Source organism: Stenella coeruleoalba (genome assembly GCF_951394435.1).
Source record: "Stenella coeruleoalba genome assembly, chromosome: 10".
Lineage (NCBI taxonomy): Eukaryota > Metazoa > Chordata > Mammalia > Artiodactyla > Delphinidae > Stenella > Stenella coeruleoalba.
Window position 1 is genome coordinate 20,486,456 of NC_137156.1, and position 24,908 is coordinate 20,511,363.

At 41.6% G+C, this 24,908-nt stretch overlaps 1 protein-coding gene across 1 annotated transcript in view; it reads left to right on the plus strand.

Moving 5' to 3' along the window:
• SCGN (secretagogin, EF-hand calcium binding protein) overlaps positions 1 to 18,219 on the plus strand; it is a gene marked incomplete at both ends in the record, with an annotated part of 37,516 nt that extends 19,297 nt beyond the window's left edge. Inside the window, 5 exons of the mRNA XM_079933986.1 lie at positions 5,261 to 5,316; positions 10,782 to 10,827; positions 11,070 to 11,129; positions 12,862 to 12,930; positions 18,091 to 18,219. Of these exons, the coding sequence (XP_079790112.1) occupies positions 5,261 to 5,316; positions 10,782 to 10,827; positions 11,070 to 11,129; positions 12,862 to 12,930; positions 18,091 to 18,219 (360 nt within the window). The remainder of the gene's footprint in view (positions 1 to 5,260; positions 5,317 to 10,781; positions 10,828 to 11,069; positions 11,130 to 12,861; positions 12,931 to 18,090) is intronic.
• Between the last annotated feature and the right edge of the window lie 6,689 nt (positions 18,220 to 24,908).

Consider the following 24,908-nt stretch of genomic DNA (forward strand, 5'->3'; position numbering starts at 1 on the left):
TTTCCAATGAACAGATATGGGAACTGGACTACAGTTTGTTTGTTTTTTTAAAGACTCTTTACATTTCCTTAGAGACTTCTGGGTATAGTGACTTTTAGAAACTCAACATTCTGAGAAAAACCTTCTAGCATCCGAGCTCTAAGTGATACACCAAGTGTGAAATCACTTTAAGGCTGCTTTAATGGCTTTTTAATGAGCAATGGACACAGTCACAGCAGCACTGCATTAAAGATTTGGTTCTGAGGTTTAGCATCAAATGCTTCACTTAAGAGATGTAACCTACTAATGAATTCAAATTGACCCAAATAAGGATTGGCACACTTGAAAGCTGTCTGAAACATAACAATCAACAAGTCAAGGCAGAACATCCAATCAGAAGAGAAAAGCTGAGGGCTGCAGACCTTGTCTCATGTAAACTCGTAATTAACGTTCTGTACAAGGAAGGAAACTATTAACAAAATCCAATTATGACATCTAATTAAGAGAGGCTGCCAACACCTGGCAGGGGGAAAGATTAGCTGTCTGAATAGAATATTATTTGGTAATACTGAGCTTTGGAAAATGTAAGCTAATACATGTGGGAGATATTAAGCGCATGTCCCTAATTAGAGCATGGAACTTGAACTACTGTAAAACAATAAAATAAAATCTGAGAATGTGGCAGGCAAAGAGAATACCCCCAGCCTCTACCCTGGTCCCAGCTCTCATCCCTTCATGCCTGGATTAAAGCACCTGCTTCCTTCCCCCTAGGTCTCTGATCCAGGCCAATCTGAGACATGTCTGTGCTTTTTTTCTTTTCTAATTTAACTTTTATTGGAGTCTAGTTGATTTACAATGCTGTGTTAGTTTCAGGTGTACAGCAAAGTGCATCAGTTGTACATATACATATATCCACTCTTTTTTGAGATTCTTTTCCCATATAGGCCATTATAGAGTATTGAGTAGAGTTCCCTGTGCTATATAGTAGGTTCTTATTAGTTATCTATTTTTTACATAGTAGTGTGTATATGTCAGTCCCAATCTCCCAATTTAACCCCCCCTCCGCCACCAGGCTGTCTTGAAATCTCTTCTATTCCACGTCCACCCTCACTCTACCGTTGATCTCAACCAGTCTGATGGTTTTAAATACTAACTAAAGGTGACTGCCGCCAATTTATATCTCTGACTCAGAGCACTTCTCTGAGCTGCCTGCATATACTTGGATGTGTGTCTCCACTTGGATGCCCAATGAGCCTCTCAAACTTAGCATGTCCAAAACTGACATTCTGACCTTCCCCCACAGTCCTGTTCCATTGGTGATCTTCCTCTCCCCAGTGGATGTGAACCATACCTTTCAAGTTGCCCCTCCTTCAAGATTTATCTGAAGTCCCATCTCCTCTCTCAGTGTTTGTCAATATTCTAACACATTGTTCTGTTTCTTTGACTCAGTGGTCATGGAGATAATGTTGAATCTTACTTCAGATATTCATTTTTGCCTCTCCAATTACACTGTAGGCTCCTAAAAGCCTGTACCACCTTAATGATTTCTGAGAATCTCTCACAGTGCCTCACGTGTTGTCAGACACATGGTACTTATTCAACATACAATTGTTGATTCAGTAATATGGGGGGGCCCACTAAATCCTTTTTGAGATTGTGTATGGCAACAATTTCCAGACTTTTTAAGAATGAGGAACTCTTTTTAAGTAAAAAAAAAAAAAAGATAACCGATAAGGAGTGATTTCTAAGAATACTGCTTAATGAAAAAAATGCAAGTTGGAAAATAATACATAGAATGGGGTCCTATTTGTCCAAAAAAATAAAGATGGACATATTAAAATGTTTAAGAAGTTTCTGGAAGGATACACAGTCCTGTGAATGGTAGTTACCTTTACAAGAGGGACAGGAAGGACTTATACTTTGTACTCTTCACTCTGCTGAACTATCTGCATAATTTTGACCTTGCACCGCATCTCAAATTATCAATTGTTTAAAAAATTCACGGACTGCCTCTCCCACCACATGACAACAGTCATACTTTGGATCTACTGTTTCTGGTAAGAAGTTACTATTTGGGTTGGCCACAAAGTTCGTTCAGGTTTTTCTGTAAGATGTCATGGAAAAACCTGAATGAACCTTTTGGCCAACCCGATATTAACCCAGTAATGGTTTTAAATGAATTTGCATTTCACAATCACCATGCCATCTTTAAGTAATCGAAAAATTAAGGTAAACCTATTATTCAATCTAAGGAGAATGCTGGGTCGATCTACAGTCTCTGAGGGGTCTCTTGAGGGGAGCCATAGGTCTACAGAATTTTAAGGAGTTTGTCAGTAAGTCACTGTGTTCCATTTCCAGGAGACCTTATAGAACCTTTCATGTACTTAGTACTCAAAAATGTGTGGATGTTCAATCTTGGAAAAGGCAGCGGCAGAAGGGAGAACAGTGGTTAAGGGCCCTTCACAACTTTTCAACAATCAGCCCTTCAGAATGGAATCTTGTCCCCACCGCCAGCACCGTGAGTCACCACAGCCCTCCAGGAGGGACCTGTGCCATGACCACGTGACCACTAAGGTCAGAGGGAAACTCACATAAATAGAATCTTTTTTTGCTTTCCCAGGGAAAGAAGGGCAATTAGAAAAGGTAAACACCACATCTCTGGCATAATCTATAGCACCAGATGTTTTATTTCATAACCAACCATGAAGCAAACTACATTAACTATAAGCTACCCAGACTCTATAAAGCTAAGAGCCTGGTTTATGGGAAGAGCTCTAGAGCTCTGGTGACGGATATGCTTGGATTCAAAGCTTGCTACTTTCTTGGACAAATCAATCTTTCTACATTCCAGTTTCTTGCATGTGTGGCATGCAGCTCTTTCTTACCTTCAGAGAATGTGGTGATGATTAAATGAAATAACATACAAAGTTTTGGCTGCTCTACAAATGGTCACTATTAGAGTTTACAAAATTAAGAAGCCATTATGCCCACCCCCCCCCACCCCAAATTGCCAAACATTCAAAATTCATCAAAGGTCGTTAGTAACTTCCGTGAGTTAGTACGGACCTGTTTACAAACAACTTTCTCAGTTACTGAGATCATGAACTATTAGGAGCCTACTCTTCCCTCCCTCTTAGAAACCGGTCATTTTCTGAGGCTTTTTCTTTTTCATAATCAAGTTTTGGGAGGAAGAAAATCCTGGTAAATTCATATACCTGGATTAGCAACCAGTTACTACTCTACTGATGGCTTCTGGTGGAAGATACCCTCGTGGCGGTTGCAGTGAACTTGCATATGAAACAGTGCTGTGGTGCATGTAATTTGGGTGTTCTGAACACCACCGTTCAGTAGTCAAATAGCATCCTTTGAGGAGATGCTGACCATCAATTACTCAGGGGTGAAGTGCAAGGACAGGTGCCACTGAGGTCCCTGGATACCTAAGAACCCAGTCTTCCCAAGAACTCAGTCCTCCCATTAGCCACACTGGAACCTGCTCTGAAGGACTCTGTTTGCTGACTTTACCAGGAAAAGTGCTCAGCATCAATCTTACTCCCCTTCAAGTGCTTTGACAAAGTCATGAAATCATTAATTTTCAGAGCTGGATGCACTCTGGGCCTTAATTCGGTCAGTGGTTATTGGACTGTTGGGTTCAGAGGCAACACTTCAGGATTGAGAGGGAACCTAGAGGACAAAGCTCCAGCCCACTTCCACCCACTACTTGTACAGCTCCATTTCTTTGCTTTACACATTCAAGCACCATGCAGAATTTCATTTGAAAATAGGGTTCTTCTGATAAGGAGAGTTAAAATCATGGGCACAGTTATAGCTGGAGAAGCTGCACCCAAAGAGATCATATGACTTTACTAATGTGACAAGAGGTCTGATTTCTGGTCTGGTGCAATAGGCATGTCTCAAGCTTCCCTTGTTATGTGTATTTCTTGTAGTCAAAGATGTCCCAGTCAACTAGAAGAGTAGACACATGGGAATATGTGTATTAATCACCCCCATGTGTACACACACAGGGGTAGTAAAATTAAGCAAGTGATTTTTTTTTCTGATTCTGATTCTTACGTGAACCACATAACCAATTTTCTGATGGGCAGAAGCATAATTTACACATTAGTGTTCAGTTCTTCCTTGAGCCAATTTTGAGCAAAGGGCTTTTCCCCCTTACACGTGCTGTGTAAGTTTGCACAGCAATAAAGATGGGCCCATGTCTTTCAAGCTGAGCTACTATTTGCTTAAAACTCAAGATAATCTAGCTTTCTAAGAACCTCTTATATCTTGTTTAAAACTTTGTCTGATCTACGCAAGAGGGAGGAGATATGGGGATATACATATATGTATAGCTGATTTACTTTGTTATAAAGCAGAAACTAACACACCACTGTAAAGCAATTATACTCCAATAAAGATGTTAAAAAAAAACAAATTTAGCCTGATCTAATAAATTCAAACAGCCTCTTTGAATAAGGCTAAGTCTCTGCCAAAGGAAAAGCTCAGTCTCTTAGATTTCTCAGTCCTCTGGATCCAACCAAGACCCTTCTCTAAAAATGTCATCAAGCTGGGTAAGGAGAAAAAAAGCAGCTTGTAGGACCTCATGGTGAAGGGGAGGAGTCGAGGTCCCAAGGCACAATGCTCTGGTTTCCATGGTGATGCCTGTTGAACACACAGTTGCTGCTACTTGGCTGACATTCATGGTTGAAGCCATCCTCTAACTCTTGCTGGATGCAGACCACTCATTCTCTGCCATATCCTCCTTCCAGCTTGCTGACTCAGTGATCCACCCCCATCCTCTGTTCCAGCATCACCTCATATGCAGCTAGCCCCATAGAAGGTCCACTGGTCCTTGACTCAGCCTCCAAACCCTTGGGTGCTCAGAGGGTCCCAGGAAAGCTAAGCCCCAGCAACTCTGTCCGCTCAAAGTTGTCCTTCCTTAGCTAGTTCTCCTCTCCCTCCAGATCCCCTTCCAGCAGAGCTAGGTCACACATCTACTTTACTCTGCCATCTCTGCTTCTCTCTCTCTTTTCCTTCCTACAATCCTCTGAGGCCTACACAAGGCAGCCTTTCTCCTACATCATATCCTCCTCAGCTACTTTTGCCCTCATGGAAAACTATTTCTTCTATACTCTACAGAGAGTACTCTATGATATGAGTCAACCTCAGCCAATTTAGACAAATATATAACCAGAAGAGCAAAACAGAAAAGCACTTTAATGACTTTTAAAATAAATTCCCATTGCAAGTATTTCTTACACTCCTTTCCCCTTCTGCATTCCAGATGAAGATCTTTGACAAAAATAATGATGGCCGGTTGGATCTTAATGACTTGGCAAGGTGAGTAGTGTGAAAATGGTGTCATAGATTCAGAAACATGTTCCTAGGGGTTTGCTGACACCATACACTTCTTTTTGAAAGGCAGAGATCAAGTCTCACCTGAAGTCTTAAAGAATAGGTGAATCTTTAGGGGTAACAGATATCTTTGTGAAGATCATAAAAGCACTTCTCCCCAGAAAAGCACAATGCACAACATTTTCAAAATATTTTATAAATGGGCCAGCCCTGCCCTCAAAGGCCAGACATTCATGGTCCTACATAAGTGCCCCACAACAAAAAAAAGTCCTGAATCCCATTCAATGGTTCTGAGAATACTGAATCGTTAGTTCAGGACAGATAACAACAGAATCAGACTCACAGCTGCACCTTGTGGTCTCTGAGTGTTGGTGTATCCTCCGTGGGGCGCCAAGTGTCTGCAGGTTAGAAGTGGAAGAGGGGAGGATGACAGCAGAAGAGGTCCAGTATCTGCAAAAGTGCTCTGTGAGGCTGGTATTGTGGTGACACATGATGATGTCAGCATGTTTCTGTCAAGTCTAGCTGAACACAAAACAACCTCTGATTGTCCACAAAAAGGTAAAAAGAGATTCTGAGCAGATAGAGAGTTGAAATCATTGGATCAAGAATACATGGATAAGGGAGGAACACTCCCAAACTCATTCTACGAGGCCACCATCAATCTGATACCAAAACCAGACAAAGATGTCACAAAGAAAGAAAACTACAGACCAATATCACTGATGAACATACCTGCAAAAATCCTCAACAAAATACTAGCAAACAGAATCCAACAGCACATTAAAAGGATCATACACCAGGATCAAGTGGGGTTTATTCCAGGAATGCAAGGATTCTTCAATATGTGCAAATCAATCAATGTGATAAACCATGTTAACAAATTGAAGGAGAGAAACCATATGATCATCTCAATAGATGCAGAGAAAGCTTTCAACAAAATTCAACACCCATGATAAAAACCCTCCAGAGAGTAGGCATACAGAGAACTTTCCTCAACATAATAAAGGCCATATATGACAAACCCACAGCCAACATCGTCCTCAATGGTGAAAAAATGAAACCATTTCCACTAAGATCAGGAACAAGACAAGGTTGCCCACTCTCACCACTGTTATTCAACATAGTTTTGGAAGTTTTAGCCACAGCAATCACAGAAGAAAAAGAAACAAAAGGAATCCAAATTGGAAAATAAGAAGTAAAGCTGTCACTGTTTGCAGATGACAGGATACTATACATAGAGAATCCTAAAGATGCCACCAGAAAACTACTAGACCTAATCAATGAATTTGGTAAAGTTGCAGGATACAAAATTAATGCGCAGAAATCTCTTGCATTCCTATATACTAATGATGAAAAATCTGAAAGAGAAATTAAGGAAACATTCCCATTTACCACTGCAACAAAAAGAGTAAAATACCTAGGAATAAACCTACCTAAGACCTGTATGCAGAAAACTATAAGAGACTAATGAAAGAAATTAAAGATGATACAAACAGATGGAGAAATATACCATGTTCTTGGATTGGAAGAATCAATATTGTGAAAATGACTATATTACCCAAAGCAATCTACAGATTCAATGCAATCCCTATCAAATTACCAATGGCATTTTTTACAGAATAAAACAAAAAATCTTAAAATTTGTATGGAGACACAAAAGACTCTGAATAGCCAAAGTGGTCTTGAGGGAAAAAAACGGAACTGGAGGAATCAGACTCCCTGACTTCAGACTATACTACAAAGCTACAGTAATCAAGACAATATAGTACTGGCACAAAAACAGAAATATAGATCAATGGATCAGGATAGAAAGCCCAGAGATAAACCCATGCACCGATGGTCAACTAATCTATGACAAAGGAGGCAAGGATACAAGGGACAGAAGACAGTCTCTTCAATAAGTGGTGCTGGGAAAACTGGACAGCTACATATAAAAGAATGAAATTAGAACACTTCCTAACACCATACACAAAAATAAACTCAAAATGGATTAAAGACCTAAATGTAAGGCCATACAACATTAAACTCTTAGAGGAAAACATAGGCAGAACACTCTATGACATAAATCACAGCAAGATCCTTTTTGACCCGCCTCCTAGAGAAATGGAAATGAAATCAAAAATAAACAAATGGGTCCTAATGAAACTTAAAAGCTTTTGCACAGCAAAGGAAACCATAAACAAGATGAAAAGACAACCCTTAGAATGGGAGAAATATTTGCAAATGAAGCAATGACAAAGGATTAATCTCCAAAATATACAAGCAACTCATGCAGCTCAATACCAAAAAAACAAACAACCCAATCCAAAAATGGGTAGAAGACCTGAATAGACATTTCTCCAAAGAAGATATAGATTGCCAACAAACTAATGAAAGAATGCTCAACATCATTAATCATTAGAGAAATGCAAATCAAAACTACAATGAGGTACCACCTCACACCGGTCAGAATGGCCATCATCAAAACATCTACAAACAATAAATGCTGGAGAGGGTGTGGAGAGAAGGGAACCCTCTTGCACTATTGGTGGGAATGTAAATTGATACAGCCACTATGGAGAACAGTATGGAGTCCTTAAAAAACTAAAAATAGAACTACCATATGACCCAGCAATCCCACTACTGGGCATATACCCTGAGAAAACCACAATTCAAAAAGAGTCATGTACCAAACTGTTCACTGCAGCTCTATTTACAATAGCCAGGACATGGAAGCAACCTACGTGTCCATCGACAGATGAATGGATAAAGAAGATGTGGCACATATATACAATGGAATATTACTCAGCCATAAAAAGGAACGAAACTGAGTTATTTGTAGTGAGGTGGATGGACCTAGAGAGCGTCATACAGAATGAAGTAAGTCAGAAAGAGAAAAGTAAATACCGTATGCTAACACATATACATGGAATCTAAAAAAAAAAAAAAAAAAGGTTCTGAAGAACCTAGGGGCAGGACAGGAATAAAAACGCAGACGTAGAGAATGGACTTGAGGACACGGGAAGGGGGAAGGGTAAGCTGGGATGAAGTGAGAGAGTGGCATGGACTTATATACACTACCAAATGTGTGAGAAGCAGTCACATAGCACAGGGAGATCAGCTCGGTGCTTTGTGACCACCTAGAGGGGTGGGATAGGGAGGGTGGGAGGGAGGGAGACGCAAGAGGGAAGAGATATGGGGACATATGTATATGTATAACTGATTCACTTTGTTATAAAGCAGAAACTGACACACCACTGTAAAGCAATTATACTCTAATAAAGATGTTAAAAAAAAAAGAATACATGGATAGAACCCTTAGAGGGAGCAACTATAATACCAGGTTCCTCAGGGTCAGGCTGGATGGCAATTGTACACTGGACAGTGAAGCAGAGCACGAGTCATGGCCATTCTATCCCTGTGATAAACAAAAAGCTCCCCTGCAGATTTACAAACACCCTCTACTATAGTCCTGCCTAGCTGGTAGGGACTATGCCTTAATCTCCTGAATAGCTTCTCACGCAGTGGAGTGTTATGTACATGGGAGGATTCAGTGAATAGTTCTGGACTGAAGAAAGGGTTAAGTGGCATTGAGCAGAGATGCAAAGCAATAAGACAGTTACTACATTATTTTAAAACCAATTTGCTATGGAATTTGAAAATGACAATTGGGGTAAGTAGAACAAAGATGTTCATGTCCTAATTCCCAGGACCAGTGAATATTTTATGTTATATGGCAAAGGTAACTAAGGTTGCAGATAGAATTAAGGTTGCTAATTAAAAACCTTAAAATAAAGAGATCATTCTGGAGTACCTGGGTAGGTGCAGTGTGATGACAAGGGTCCCTTAAACATGGAAGGAGGAGGCAGAAGATCAGAATCACAGAGAAATTTGAAGATGTTATATTGCTGGCTTTGAAGCAAAGGAAGGGGCCACAAGCCAAAGAATGCAGGCAGCTTCTAGAAGCTGAAAAGGGCAGGAAAACAGATTCCCCCCTAGAGCCTCCATAAGGAATACAGCCCTGTCAACACCCTGAAACACCAGTGAAATCCATTTCAGACTTCTGAGTTCCAGTACTATAAGATATTAATTTGTGTTGTTTTAAGCCACTAAGTTTGTGGTAATTTGTTATAGCAGCAATAAGAAACTAATTCAATGACAAAAAGGTCTTAAAACATTTACACATGGGAATCTTCTTTCTCTGCCCCCAGTAGTGAAATGTAGCCCGATTACTCCTAGACAATCACCTCTAGAGTATATGTCCTCTGACTGGCAACATACTTTAGACGGCTTGGTACCAGCAAAGAGATGAGGACAGTATTCCTTGCAGGGTCTCAGGGTATTCTACCCTCTATTTGGCTCAACTTAATTCTCTCTACCCTGGGCATCCAAAGGAGTAAAACTTTCCAAATTGTTGTATGATATTTTTTTCTGCCTTTCTCTCTATATACCCATGATTATAAAGTCGACACAAATCCAATGCTTCAGTCTTTTGAAACTGATTCTATTCCACTGAAGTATAATTGTAGTTATGCAGGAAAGAGAAATACATAATTTTTTGAGTATAATTTATATACTATGTAATTTACCCTTTTAAAAAGTATAGCTATGGCTATTCTGAATCCCTTGCATTTCCACAGTAATTGCAGATCATCAATTATCAGATTACCAATTTCTGCAAAAACAGGCAACTGGGATTTTTATAGGAATTGTGTTGGATCTGTAGGTAAATTTGAGGAGCACTGCCATCTTAAAAATATTAAGTCTTCTAACTCATGATCACTGGATGTCCTTAATACTATTATTTAATTCTTGTTTTTCTTCAACATCGTTTTATAGTTTTCAGTCTATAAGTCTTAGGTCTCTTTTGCCATATTTATTCCTAAGTATTTTATTCTTTTTGATACTGTTGTAAATGGAATGGTATTCTTTTTTTTTTTTTTTTTTTCGGTACGCGGGCCCCTCACTGTTGTGGCCTCTCTCGTTGCGGAGCACAGGCTCCGGACGCGCAGGCTCAGCGGCCATGGCTCACAGGCCCAGCCGCTCCGCGGCATGTGGGTTCTTCCCAGACCGGGGCACGAACCCGCGTCCCCTGAATCGGCAGGCGGACTCTCAACCACTGCGCCACCAGGGAAGCCCTGGAATGGTTTTCCTAATTTCTTTTTTGGATTGGCCATTACTAGTATATCGAAATGCAACTGAATTTTGCATATTGATCGTGTACCTGCAACCTTGCTGGAATTTTTAGATGTCTCTCTATGGTGACTACTAATCCTTGTGAAAGTCCTTCCCGTCTTTATTTGTTTTTATATTGTACAAATTCCTATTTTTTAAGCACCTACCCTATTCTGCAGAATAACCTGGAAGTTGCCTGCCCTTTTCCTCACACCAGAGTTATAAATCTACTTGTAAATGAGAGGTGATAGATCATCATGTGGATAACGTTTTTTGAATTTTTTCCCCCCATTTAGGATTCTGGCTCTTCAGGAAAACTTCCTTCTCCAATTTAAAATGGATGTAAGTGGTGGCATTTCTCTAGGTGGATTTGTATCATTCATGTTGCTCTGCAGATTTGAGAGGGAGGGAAGAAAGGTATCTAATTGTATTGCCTTTACTTTATCTAGAGACTGATAAGGCTCAGTGTCAGAATTAAGGGATGAGGAACTGTTGACTCAAAGTTTATAAAAGTTGTCTAAGACCGTGGAAGAATTGTACAAGTTTCACACTGCTGACTGACATGATGCTTTCTCCATATACAGGCTTGTTCCACTGAAGAAAGAAAGAGGGACTTTGAGAAAATCTTTGCTCACTATGATGTCGTAAGTGTGCCTTTTCAATATATTGTGCTGGCCATCTTTAGGTAGGAAGCTTTTTTAGCCCTTATGTGGGGTCATCCTACTTACAGACCCTAAACTTATATAACGAACAGCAATCGCACATGTGTGTTGCTATGTCAAGGTACCCAGCTTCTCTATGAAACTTCTGAGAACTAAGTAAAAACAGACATAGGAGTAGTACTTATGGTGGAGAAGAGAATAAAATAACATTATTATTATTATTATTTTTGCGGTACGCGGGCCTCTCCCTGTCGTGGCCTCTCCCGTTGCGGAGCACAGGCTCCGGACGCGCAGGTTCAGCGGCCATGGCTCACGGGCCCAGCCACTCCGCGGCATGTGGGATCTTCCAGGACCGGGGCACGAACCCGTGTCTCCTGCATCGGCAGGCAGACTCTCAACCACTGCACCACCAGGGAAGCCCTATTATTTTTTTGCTCCTTGTAATCAAGCTAAAAGAAAGTTTCTCCTTCTTGGTCTCTATCTATCATAGTATGCTCAAACACAAAAGCAAACAGTCAAATAAAAAAAACCACAACCAACCTAAAGAAATAGGGGGAAAGTCAGACATCTTTGGCACAAAATCTATTTCTCTTATAAGACTATTATTTGGTCCTTCTTTAGAGGGGAGAAAATAATAATTCTAAAGAAGGAGGTATGGCAAAGAGGTTGAATTTCTTCAGGACAAGGTGGGATAATGCACGGAGCAAGGAAAACAAAAAGAAAGTTGAGAAAGGTCATAAGAGATCCTGAAACTAATCAGACTGGATATCTGTGTGTCATATGCTGAGCAGAAAAGAAAATCACCTGGAAGAGGCAGTCTAGCAAACTGTTTAAGTATATAGGACTCTGTGACCAATTACCTGGGTTTGAATCACGGCTCATGAGCTGTGTGACCTTGGGCAAATTTCTTAACCTCCCTGTGCCTCATTTTCCTTATCTATAAAATTAGGGTGATGGGGATAATGATAATACCTACCTCATGGGCTTGTTATATGAGAATTAAATGAATTCATGTTCGTAAGCTTTTTGAGGAGTTCCTGGCATATGGCAAGTACTGTATCAGTGTCTGGTAAATACACGAAGGGAATGAGTTTTTATAATATGTTAAAGGTTCAGGATTAGAAAAACTTGAGGAGAATGGATGACTTATCATTAACTGGAACTTTAGAGAAGAAACTGAAATATGTTAATATGTATTGTATTTTATAGGCATTCTTATAAAATGGGTAGAAAAAATAAAAGATTTTATGCATGAACCATATAGTAATTCTAATATGCTCACTCAATCTAGTCTCTCTTGAATTTAAAATGTGTTTTGATACTCAGTAAATCACTGCTAAATCATAAAGCAAAATTTTAAAATGTCAATCTAGCCTTCAAAGGATCAGCGGATGTTCAATTAGCACTAGTCTGAACTGAGTCCTAGTATTTGGGAAGCGAATAAAGTCGGTACGTGTCATAGTAATGCTATTTGTAAGAGCCAAGGAACTCAAAACTACTGCTTCCCATTTGGTTAAATGGAGGGAGTTATTTACAGGGCGTGCTTCTGATTTATGTGGCGCGTTCACATCCTGCACAGAGACCATAAGTTGGAACATGCCATTTCCAAACTTGTTTGCAGTCACAAAAGATTTGGTCTATTTGTATAATTTATTCTTTAAGCTTTCTGACTTAAGAAAACGATATTTGGTTGATTGGATCTTTTATTTTTCAGAGTAAAACTGGAGCCCTAGAAGGCCCGGAAGTGGATGGGTTTGTCAAAGACATGATGGAGCTTGTCCAGGTAACTTCACGAGGCTGTGTAGATCAGCCCCATCATGGACTGGGGTTGCCGTTTTGACTCCACTGTTTATTTTGGGGAATCAGTAGGGCCAAAGATTAATGCTGGGGAAAATCTAGGGATGTAGTCTGTTTAACAAACTTTGAGCTTTCAAACTTTGAAGCCCCAAAAGTCTCTCTTCTCTCTTAAGATCATTTGTAGTTTCAATTAAGTGAAGCCCCCATAGAAGCTTCTTGTTACCATCATTTGAATGTCATCTATTTTACCAAAGGAGCACAGTGCCACTATATATCTTACTACTTTATTTTTTCATTACAGAAAGTCCTTCTCCTGTGGACTTGGTTATTAGAATAACTAAAACTTTTAATTTCATGTAATAAATCCCATACTTGGGATTCTCTCTCTCTCTCTCTTTTTTTTTTTTTTAACACCAAGGGGCTGCTCTAACACCTAGCCTAAGACGGCTGTTCTGCCTAGCAAGGCAGTGATTGGGACTGATGATATTTAGATCATATCTGCATCACAGAGCTGTTTCACGTAGGGTAAACAATGTTTAAAAAAGCAACCTCCTTTGAGATCCTGATGAATTGTACTGACTGGCTGCACGATCCAGTTAAACAGATACCTTCCAACTCCTGTGTGGGTGTTTTTCTATGAGACTGTATAGACACTGAATTTCATAGTCTCATATCCTTAGGGATTTCTTTTGAGGTTTGTATAGGACATAATCGTCATTTCCTGATTGGCCCAGATGGCAATAAATTTGAGTAGCAACAATTAGTAACGGTTTTTGGAGTCTCAGACCTTTTTGAAAAATCTGATTAAAACTATGGAGTTTTGGGGAGGGAGGGAGACGCAAGAGGGAAGAGATATGGGAACATACGTATATGTATAACTGATTCACTTTGTTATAAAGCAGAAACTAACACACCATTGTAAAGCAATTATACCCCAATAAAGATGTTTAAAAAAAAAACAAACTATGGAGTTTTGCCGTGGAAAAATGCCCAGATACCGATTTTTGCGTAAATCTCCAGGAAGTTTACATACTGCAGTTAAGCAGGCATGGATGAGATGAGATGTCTCTTATCAGGATGCCTAACTCTCATTAGTCCCATCCCAACTGGCCCCTTGCCACTGCTTTGTCCCCTTCACGTGGTGCTCCTGTTGGAGATTTCACCAACATTGGCACAGTCAGAATAGTTGCTGGGTGTTGGGGTGATATTGCCTTTCACACTGCTTGCTAAATTAAAATCCCATTTCCCTCATTGCCTATTTAATGCCAGAATGACTTCTATAATAGAAAGTGAGCAATTATCTATGGGACATTAAAGGTGCACAGCAGAAGGCCTTGCCTAACTGAAGTTTTAATTTGCTTTTGATAGAATAAATGGGATGGGGAACCTGTTTTCCAGAGCTGTGTGGCCTCCTCTTTGCTGTGGAGCCAGGGCCCCTGATTGCCTGAGTGTAGAGCCCAGAGGCTTCAGATCCTTTCAATTATCTTTCAACTGTCTCTGGGTTTGGCAATGGCTTCCAAAGGTTAATGGGAGATGATGGAAGTAAAACCTAAACCAGCAACAGAGCAGAGAAGACATTTTTCTGGAGAAAATTAAAGGGAAAAATTCGTGACCATCTAAAAACCTGAGCTGGAGGCAGAAATCCGCCTCACTCTTTGATGGACTTATATCACCTCTATGGGAAATCAGAGGATCCCCACCACTTTTGTCCTTGTCCCTCTATTTCTGTGGGGCTACTGGGGCAACAAAAAAGCACTTCTCCGTGTCGGTACCAGACAATTTGAGACAGCTGGTTTCTAAGGACTGGGTCAGACTGTGGTCAGGAATACAAAAGCAGTTTATAGGAGGCTGATCTGTTGAGCTAAAAAGTATGTACACAGTAATTAGTTACTAATGTTCTCCCCTGAAGCCAGATGATTGAGGGTGCCTATCTTTATTGGATCTTTCTAGTCTTCCAGGTTGCTTAAATATATATTCACATACAATTTGAAAGATGTAGTGAAGTATGACCACTGGGTCATTGAGACCCTGACACTGAGACCACTGAGGATCTGACATTTCTCAGCTTCATAAAGTAGAGCCGTCTCCTGTGACTTATTTATTTTCATCTTATAAGAAAGGGCCACAGGACAATTAAACTAGTATCTGGGATTTATTTTAAAAGCAACTATCAGAGCATGCCATGGGGTCAGCAGGGAGCTGGTTCAGTTTCTAAACATACAGTCCTGGTCAGGATCCCCGATGTTTGCAATAATAACCCTGAAGTAAGCTTATTTTATAGCCTTTTAATTCTTGTACAGTCATATACGATGCATATGTTGAATTTGTGTTAACAAAATTATTTGGTTACCAGAACACCCACCCTTTTCTTTAACCTCTGGAAAATGCTACCCAAGGCTGTCCTCCAACAGTGTGATCAGATAGCAAGTCCCTAAGGGAGCAGACACCATCATTTCTACACAAGAGTCTTTGAAAGCCTGTAGCTCACTTAGCACAGCAAGAAAATCAACACAAGAATCTACGACCTAAACTAGAAAGTGGGAAGGCAAGACATCGAAGATTCCAAGCACCCACCAAGAAGTAGCAACGTGAACAAAAACGTTGGAAGCCAAATAAAAGGGATGCCAGAGATGACCAGGGTGTCTGCCTGGAGATGATGAGGTCCTGCCCCCAGGCCTCCAAAAGTTTATTCTTTTCCCTGCTAGGTACACCATCTGATTTTCTCTGTTGTTGACAAGAAGATGGTTGGCAAGAGGGGGCTCATAGAGGCCTTAGATCAGGAACCTGCATACATTTATATTGGCAACTTGCTATTAAAATGGAAGCCCTCAGTGGTTTCAAATGATTTGTCTTCTGTGATCCAAGCATTTTTTTTTTAGCAGTGGCATTCAGTCCTCCTGCCTCCTGGTGATTTGTCAAACATTAAAAACATAACTCAAGGACTTCCCTGGTGGTGCAGTGGTTGGGAATTAGCCTGCCAATGCAGGGGTCATGGGTTCGAGTCCTGGTCCGGAAAGATCTCACATGCTGCGGAGCAACTAAGCCCATGCATCACAAACACTGAGCCTGCGCCCTAGAGCCTGCGAGCCACAACTACTGAGCCCTCGTGCCACAACTACTGAAGCCCACATGCCTAGAGCCCGTGCTCCGCAACAAGAGAAGCCACCACAATGAGAAGCACACCCACCGCAACGAGGAGTAGCCCCCGCTCGCCGCAACTAGAGAAAAGCCCGCGTGCAGCAAAAAAGACCCAATGCAGCCAAAAATAAATAAATTAATTAATAAACCCCCCACAAAACCCAAAACCCACAACTCAAAAGATCCAGAGAAACTTCCTTTACACACACACCCACATTCATACCCACAACTGCCTCCCCAACACATGCCTGCACACAACCTAAGATATTTCTACTCACTTAAAGGAAACAAATTAGAAAAAATTAAAAAAAGAGCTTAGAATAGTTTGGTATTGCATAAATGCCTTGGCAAATTGATATATGCTAGTATGTACATGACTACCACCCAAGTCTTTTCTAAGTGTGGGAATTTACTAGAAGGATCCTGGGGCAGGGTGTCACTTGCTGCAGAAAGGATTTAGCAAAAGTGGTTTGAGGATACTGAAAACCAAGTATCTCCACTTGTAACCGTACAACAAATGAGCCTGTGATACAGAGCCACAGAGTGTGGCTTGCTGTGTTCAGGACCTCTAGGCCCCTTCTCCTCAGGCCACATCTATACCTGCTTGGCACTGACACCCAGGGAGCTATCCTCTAGAGCCCCGACAAGAGAACCTATTGACAATGTGTTACGCGTTAGCCTCTTAGTCCAATCACTCAGGGATTCTCGGCAGAGGAGTGAAGTTCGCCAAGTTTAGCTTCTGGCCCCAGGCTCTTTCACCTCCTGATATCTCCCAGAATCCTGCCCCGCTTCGGCGTTTTTTCTTCTTGCTCTGCCGTATGGCTCCCCGTTCCTGCTGTTCTCTCCCCTCCTTCGCTCTGTTAACACCTGCTATCAGGGGTAGATTTCGTGTCAGTCATTTACCCTGTGGGACACTGCAAATTAGCTTGTCTTAATATGGCTGTCTAGTTGCAGAATGAAAGGTTTTGTTTCCTACTGCAGGTTTTCTAGAGCTTTCTTCGGAAGTGAGGAAACCTTGGGGTGGGGTTGGGTGATAAGGGCTGCTTCCAAGGGTTCCTGAAATCAAATCCTGCAGAGTGAGCCTCTGCTGCTCACTCATAACTAGTCCACAATCAAGGGGTTTGGAAATATGATTTTTTCCTTTCTCTCCAGACGCTGACTTTTAAATTTAGATTCGTCACCATTCATACAGCTTCCTTAGGTCAGCGATTTCGCCATGAGAGCAGAGAGAACTGGTGAAATGAACACTTAGCTGGAGACAAAAGACTTGGGATCAAAAAGGCTGTTGCCACTTTCTAGCTTCGCAAGATGTCTCAGCTCTTTCTGAGCCTCCGCGTCCTAATCTGTAAACGAGGCATAACCATTTACTTTGCAAAGTTACCGCGAGGATTAAATAAAATAACCGAGGGAGGATCACTTAGCTCCGGCATCGCTCACTTTTGCAGGCCTTTGAGTTTAGAATATTTTCCTAGCTGACCTGATTCACAATTCCTTCTTAGCCCCTGAAACAGTCCCTTGGAATAAATGTGATGGGGCCTATCTAGCTCAACAACGTAATTCTTTAGTTAGATTTTCATGCATTGTAACCCTTTTAAAAACTAGAGGCACAGAAACCTCCCACGGGGAGATAATAAATGTGCCTTCTCTCAGCAGCGTCGTGAGACAGAATTTTGGTGACGATCCTCTGCTCTAAGGCAAAATATCTTTATTATGGTTGAGAAAAAGGCCGGCTTTCTGTTAGAACTGCAGAGAAGTGATGTGGGAATAGACATTCTCTTGCCTGAAGGGACGTGCTGAGAAATGAACTTGTCGGCAGAAAACTCATCCTTGGCAACATCTGGTGGGATGAGGAGACAGAATCACCCCCTCGTGGCCTGTCTCCAGGGAGGGGCTCTCAGAAGGCAGGGTGTCCCCTAAGCTTAGCAAACACGGAGGGGAGGCGGGGTGGCATGAAAGGGTGGGACTGCCATTGGCTTGCCTACTGACATGTTATTTTTATTGTCCTCAGCCCAGCATCAGCGGGGTGGACCTTGATAAGTTCCGGGAGATTCTTTTGCGTCACTGCGATGTGAATAAGGATGGAAAAATTCAGAAGTCTGAGCTGGCTTTGTGTCTTGGGCTGAAAATCAACCCCTAATCCCCAGACCGCTTTGCCTTCGGCTCTTAGCGTGTTTCTGAGCTCCTGCTGGTAAAACTGTATCTGTGCTTTGCTACTGGGGACACAGTAGGCACACTTTCTAACAAATGGTGTGGTGTTCTTGGGCAAGGGGAGGGACCTGAGGGCCTTCTTTTTAATGTCCTGGTGTTTTCCTGCCTTTACTGGAAGCCCCCCACGCAGGGTCTGTGTTATTTTCCCCTTGACCCTGGGCTTTCCTGTTCCGCTAAAGACTCAGCTGACCTCCAGGATCTGCTTGGCTTGTCCTCCCCCAGTCACTGGGGAGGTGGGGCAGCTGAGTCCATCCACCTGTGCTCTTCTTTTCGGCTTTCTGCTGAATGGTATGTGGCATTCGTGGCAGTCCCGTGACTTTTACAAATAGATTTTGAAGTGGAAATAAAGCTGCAGCTGGAAACAAAGATGCACTGCGAACTGCTTTTGTGCTGTGACCTTTGGAGGGTTCTACCTGATGGCTGGATGGATGAACTACTTCTCTAACTGGGGTGGGGGAAAGAGAAGAAGGAGAGAGAAGGACAAGATCCTGGATGGAGTCCACATCACCAACCCTGTAGTTCTCAGGTGCCCGGATGAGTTGGAGTCAAAGTAGGAGTTGCCAATTGTCATTTTCATCTCACTGCGTGGAGGAGACCAGAACATTCATCCTGGGCTGGGTTTTGCTCTTAGGTGCTTTGCGAACTCACGTGGCCAAGCAGGCAGGCAGGAATACAGAAGAAATATGGAGAAAATCTTTCCCAGGTAACCCAAGCATCCGTCACCCCCTCCAACCATTCCCCTTCCAACAGTTTCCTCTGGCAAATCTGGGACCCCTGAAGCCTCCTCCTATGCCTGTGACTACTGTGGGCCCCTCTGCAGGCTGCTGGCTCCCCCATGGACCAGACCCCCTCCCTTCACTCCTGGAACTCTGACTCAGTCCCCCTGGGGCAGGGGCAGACAGATTGATTCCTCTGCTGTCCTGACACTTTATTTTCCAGAACACCCCTACCTTATACCAGACTGTGTAGGAATTTCAGGTTTAACGAAGTGTTGTAGGTAATTCAGAAAAATTACAGTGTAGCATAGTTCACTTCGAGCTGACCATAACCCAAGAAACTCTACCACTCACAGAGATCTCCCTCACTGGCACACACAGGTCCTAACCTGGTTCCCTTCCTCTTAGGTGCCCCTTACTTCCAACATAGAGATAATTAGTAACCATAATTACTATTTGATCAAGTGCTTTCTATGTGCCATGTACTTCTAGATGCTTTCCATACCGTAACTAATTTAGTCCTCACCAAACCCTATGAGGTAGGTACTCTCACGACACCCACCTTAGAGATGAAGAAACTGAGGCAAATAGAAGCTAAGCAGCATGTCTGTGCTCATACATATCAGAGGTTGGGAGTCAGGGAGGCAACAATGGCCGATTTTCAAATGATGCAACAGACAAGGGCTTAATCTCCAAAATATACAAACAGTTCATGCAACTCAACAACAAAAAAGCAAACAACCCAATTGAAAAATGGGTAGAAGACCTTGATAAACATTTCTCCAAAGAAGACATACAGATGGCCAGTAGGCACTAAAAAGATGCTCAACATCACTAATCTAATATTAGAGAGATGCAAATCGAAACTACAATGAGTCACCACTTCATACCTGTCAGAATGGCCATCATTAAAACGTCTACAAATGACAAATGCTGGAGAGGGTGTGGAGTAAAGGGAACCCTCCTACACTGTTGGTGGGAATGCAAGTTGGTGCAGCCACTATGGAGAACAGTACGGAGGTTCCTCAGAAAACTGAAAATAGAATTACCCTATGACCCAGCAATCCCACTCCCGGGAATATACCCAGAAAAAACTATAATTCAAAAAGATACATGCATCCCTACGCTCATAGCAGCACTATTCACAATAGCCAAAACATGGAAACAACCTAAATGTCCATTGACAGATGAATGGATAAAGAAGATGTGGGACATATATACAAATAATGGTCATCTTTCAGGAAACCTTGGCCCTTCCCCACAGGTTTGGTCTCACTGTGGGGTCCACAGCAGCCCTCAGCAGAACATTTATCTAAGTCTGGGTCATTCACTGTGGATTAATGCTTCATGGGAGCTTGAAGAGAGCCCAGGAAGGAGTACAGGGCAAGCCAAGAAGGCAGACTTCTCCTCACTGTCCAAATGTTGAGCTAACTGTGTACCCACACACAACCTTCAAAGAGCAAACATTTGTTTCCAGGGTTGAGACAACCTAAGCTCACAAGAAGGAAAAAATAAAAACTGGACCCAAAGCTGACATATATTAATTCCTGACTCTCCCTTTACGTATATGAGGAGAACTTTTTTTTTTTTTGCGGTACGCGGGCCTCTCACTGTTGGGGCCTCTCCCGCTGCGGAGCACAGGCTCCGGACGCGCAGGCTCAGCGGCCATGGCTCACGGGCCCAGCCGCTCCGCGGCATGTGGGATCTTCCAGGACCGGGGCACGAAGCCGTGTCCCCTGCATCGGCAGGCGGGCTCTCAACCACTGCGCCACCAGGGAAGCCCGAGGATAACTTTTGAGGTTACTGCTCCAGCCATGACTGCATAAATTCTTAGCCAAAGAGTCCTCAGTGTCTTTCTGGAGATAACGGAGGTGGAAGTGAGTGGGGAAGGGAAGCTTTAGTCTTTTAAGGGTAATTTGTTAAGATTCATGGAGGGCAGCTACTTGCCTTGAGCACCAGCAAGCTTTCGGTCATGGCATATGGCTGAGATTCTATCAGAAGCTCTCAGGTTTCTTTCCCAGTCATAACCTTAGGCTGGCAAAGACCTTTCCCGGCATCCAAAGAAAGGGCTGGTGGAGATCTTTAAGTGGAAGGAAGGTGGGTTTCTTCCACTTAAGGAATGAGTTCACTCAAAAACATTCTCAAGAAGTTTGAGCCTCATGTCCTATAATATAGGTGCTGGTATGTTCATTAATGGATGGTTATCTCAGTCCATTCTGGCTACTATAACAAAAATACTATTGACTGGGTGGCTTAAACAACGAACATTTATTTTTCACAGTTCTCGAGGCTGGTAAGTCCAAGTTCAAGGTCCTGGTAGATTCAGTGTCAGGTGAGAACCTGCTTCTTGGTTCATAGACAGATGTCTATTCCTGTGTCCTCCAACGGTAGAAGGAGCAAAGCAGCTCTCTGTAGTCTCTTTTATAAGGGCAGTAATCTCATTTATGAGGAGGACTCTGCCCTGTGACCTAATCACCTCCCAAAGGCCAAATCTCCAAATGTCAACATGTTGGGGATTAAGCTTCACCATATAAATTTTGGAGGGACACAAACATTCAGTCTATAGCAATGGCCAAGGAAAATAACTGGTCTTAGCCCTCTGCTGGAGCACCAAAGGGGAACAGAGTGCTGAATAAGGGACTGACAGAAGGCAGAAGTCTCTTATCAAAGCCCATGCTGTAAATATTTGATGGGTTGGGGAAAGGTGTGATGGCACCCCAGAGAGCCGTGCTCCTTGCTGAAGATGTTTGCTCATTCATTCCAAATCAGAAAGGAAGAAGTAAAATTGTCCCTATTTGCTGATGATGTGATCTTATATAGAGAAAATCCTAAAGACGCCACCAAAAACCTGTTAGAACTAATAAATGAATTCAGTAAAGTTGCAGTATACAAAATCAACATGCAAAATGCTGTAGTATATAGCATTTTTATATTCTAACAACAAAATACATGAAAAAGGAACAAAGAAAACAATCCCATTTACAATAGCATCAAACATAATAAAATACTTAGGAATAAATTTAACCAAGGAAGTGAAAGATACACTGAAAACTGTAAGACTTTGATGAAAGAAATCGAAGAAGGCGCAAATAAATGGAAAGATATCCTGTGTTTATCATTTGGAAGAATTAATATTGTTAAAATGTCAATACTACCCAGAGCCATCTAATATTCAAAGCAATCCATAACAAAATTCCAATAGCATTTTTCATATAGGTATAAAAAACAATCTTAAAATTTGTATGGAACCACAAAAGACCTCAAATAACCAAAGCAAGCCTAAGAAAGAAGACCAAAGCTGGAGACATCACACTTCCTGATTTCAAACTATATTACAAAGCTACAGTAATCAGAATGGTATGGTATGGCATAAAAAACAGACACATAGACCAATGGAACAGAATTGAGAAATAAACCCTCGCATATATGGTCAACTAATATTTGACAAAGGAGCCGGGAATGCTCAAGAGAAAGAATAGTGTCTTCAATAAATGGTGTTGGGGAAACTGGATAGCCACATGCACAAGAATGAAATTGGATCCTCATCTTATACCACTCAACAAAAATTAACGTGAAATGGATTAAAGATTTAAATGTAACACCTGAAACAATAAAACTCCTAGACAAAAACACAGAAAGAGCTCCTTGACATTGGTCTTGGCAATGATTTTTTTTGATATGACACCAAAAGCACAAGCAACAGGAGCAAGTCAGTAAGTGGAACTACATCGAATGAAAAATCTTCTGCACAGCAGAAAAAAGTTAGAATGAAGAGGCAACCTACAGAATGGGAGAAAATATTTGCAAACCATCTGTCTAATAAGGGGTTAATATCCAAAATATACAAGAAACTCTTACAACTCAGTAGCAAAAAACAAACAGTCTAGTTAAAAAATGGGAAGAGGATCTGAATAGACATTTTGCCAAAGAAGACATACAAATGAACAACAGGTATGTCAAAAGGTGCTCAACATTACTAATCATCAGAGAAACACAAATCAAAACCACAATGAGATATTACCTCACACCTATTAGAATGGCCATTATCAAAAAGACAAGAGATAAGTGTTTGCAAGGATGTGGAGAAAAGGGAACGCTTGTGCACTCTTGGTGGGAATGTAAATTGGTTCAGCTACTGTGGAAAACAGTATGGAGGTTCCTCAAAAAAATAAAAACAGAACTACCATAGGATCCACCAATTCTACTTCTGCGTATACAGCCAAAGGAAATAAAATCAGGATCTTGAAGAGGTACCTTTACTTTCATGTTTCTTTGCATCATTCACAATAGCCAAGATGCAAAGACCATCTAAGTGCCCATCAATGGATAATAGATAAAAAAGATTATATACATATAATCTTCTTCTACATGTATATACATATATATATTATTCTATTTTGCTTTAATATATGTCTACATGATATTAAAGCACAAAAGAATGTGATTATATTTGCTGCATAATGTAGCCTAAAATAAAAGGTTGAGTGATAGAATCCAATCATTCATTTCTGTAAAATTTCAGTAAAACTGGCGCGGGTGCCAGCTTCACTTTATCGTCACACCGCAGTATCTGATCAGTTCAGCCAAAGATCCTATAAAATCCAGCAGTTTGAATGAATTTAATAGTTGCACAAATAACAGACTTCTGACTGAACTCAGACAAGACTTGGCATTAAAAAGAAAAAGAAAAAACAAAACCAAAAGAACAGCTTCAGAGGCCCTACGACCAGACCCAGAGGCTCTAATTCTGCTTCTTGACTGCTTATGAATTTATAAGTTCTGAAAGTCTGTAAGTTTTAGAAATAGCAATAGTCGGCATATTTCTGCTTTATTCTGGTAAAGATACTTAGAGTCTACGAGACTTCTAGGACAATGTAAGTTTCTAACTATGAAAACAAACAATAAACCTGGCAGATAAAAATGTGTTCCTATTCCCTAATGGATCCTCTCTCTTCTTTCCCTCCAGCGTTAGAGGAACTAATTATCGTGTCTACTAACCTTCCCTCTTCACTGGTTCTCTGCATCTCCACATCCCTAGGACATCTCAGTGCCTCCCAGGCGGGCTCCTTTCCCTGAGGGTCGGCTCTGCTCTCCTCAGCTGCCCCCTCCCGCCTCTCACTGCGGTGCTTGCTTACAGCTGCCCATTCCCTCTTCTTTACCTCCGTCTGGTCTCTAGTCCCTTCTCACCTCCCACCTCATTCCTCTTCCCCTTGACCATTTAAAATCTACCCTTTCTTCAAAGGTCTGCTCAAGCGTCAACTTTCCCATAGAGCCTGCTCCAATACTCTCCACCGATGTCCTTTTACCCCCCAATTTCTGTCATTGTGTAACCAATACTCCATAATTTGATTCTAATCCTTCTGTAATTGTTTTATACGACTGGTTTTGTCATTTCCAATGAAGTGATAAGCTTCTTTTAAGATCAGAAAACCTTGTTTTAGATTGCTTCCAGAAGCTGGCCCGACCTGAGCACCACACACACACATACATCTCTTAGCACAGTGCCCAGCGATGAAATAGAAATTCACAGTTTAAGGCATGCCAAGCAGAATTCAAACAAAAATTTTCTCTGCCCATTTGGGCCTCCTCCTTCCCCTCTAGGGTGCTCATGCATCTATCTGCATTCTGCATTAACCAGATTCCCCAGTGGCAGAAATACCTGCTCAACCATCAAGATCAATTTTTCTCCTTCTGATGCCAGTTGTGTAACTCCTTAGAATATAATATTTGTTTCTCTAACTTATAAGGGGTCATGATGACTCACCACTCACCTTATAGGTGCAGACCACCTACAGGTGCAGCCAATATATCATTTCCCTTAAAGACAGTGATTGGGGCAGAACAGACTGGTCAGATAACCTGGTGAGATACTGGGCCATACTGAATGTAAGTTCTTAGCTTA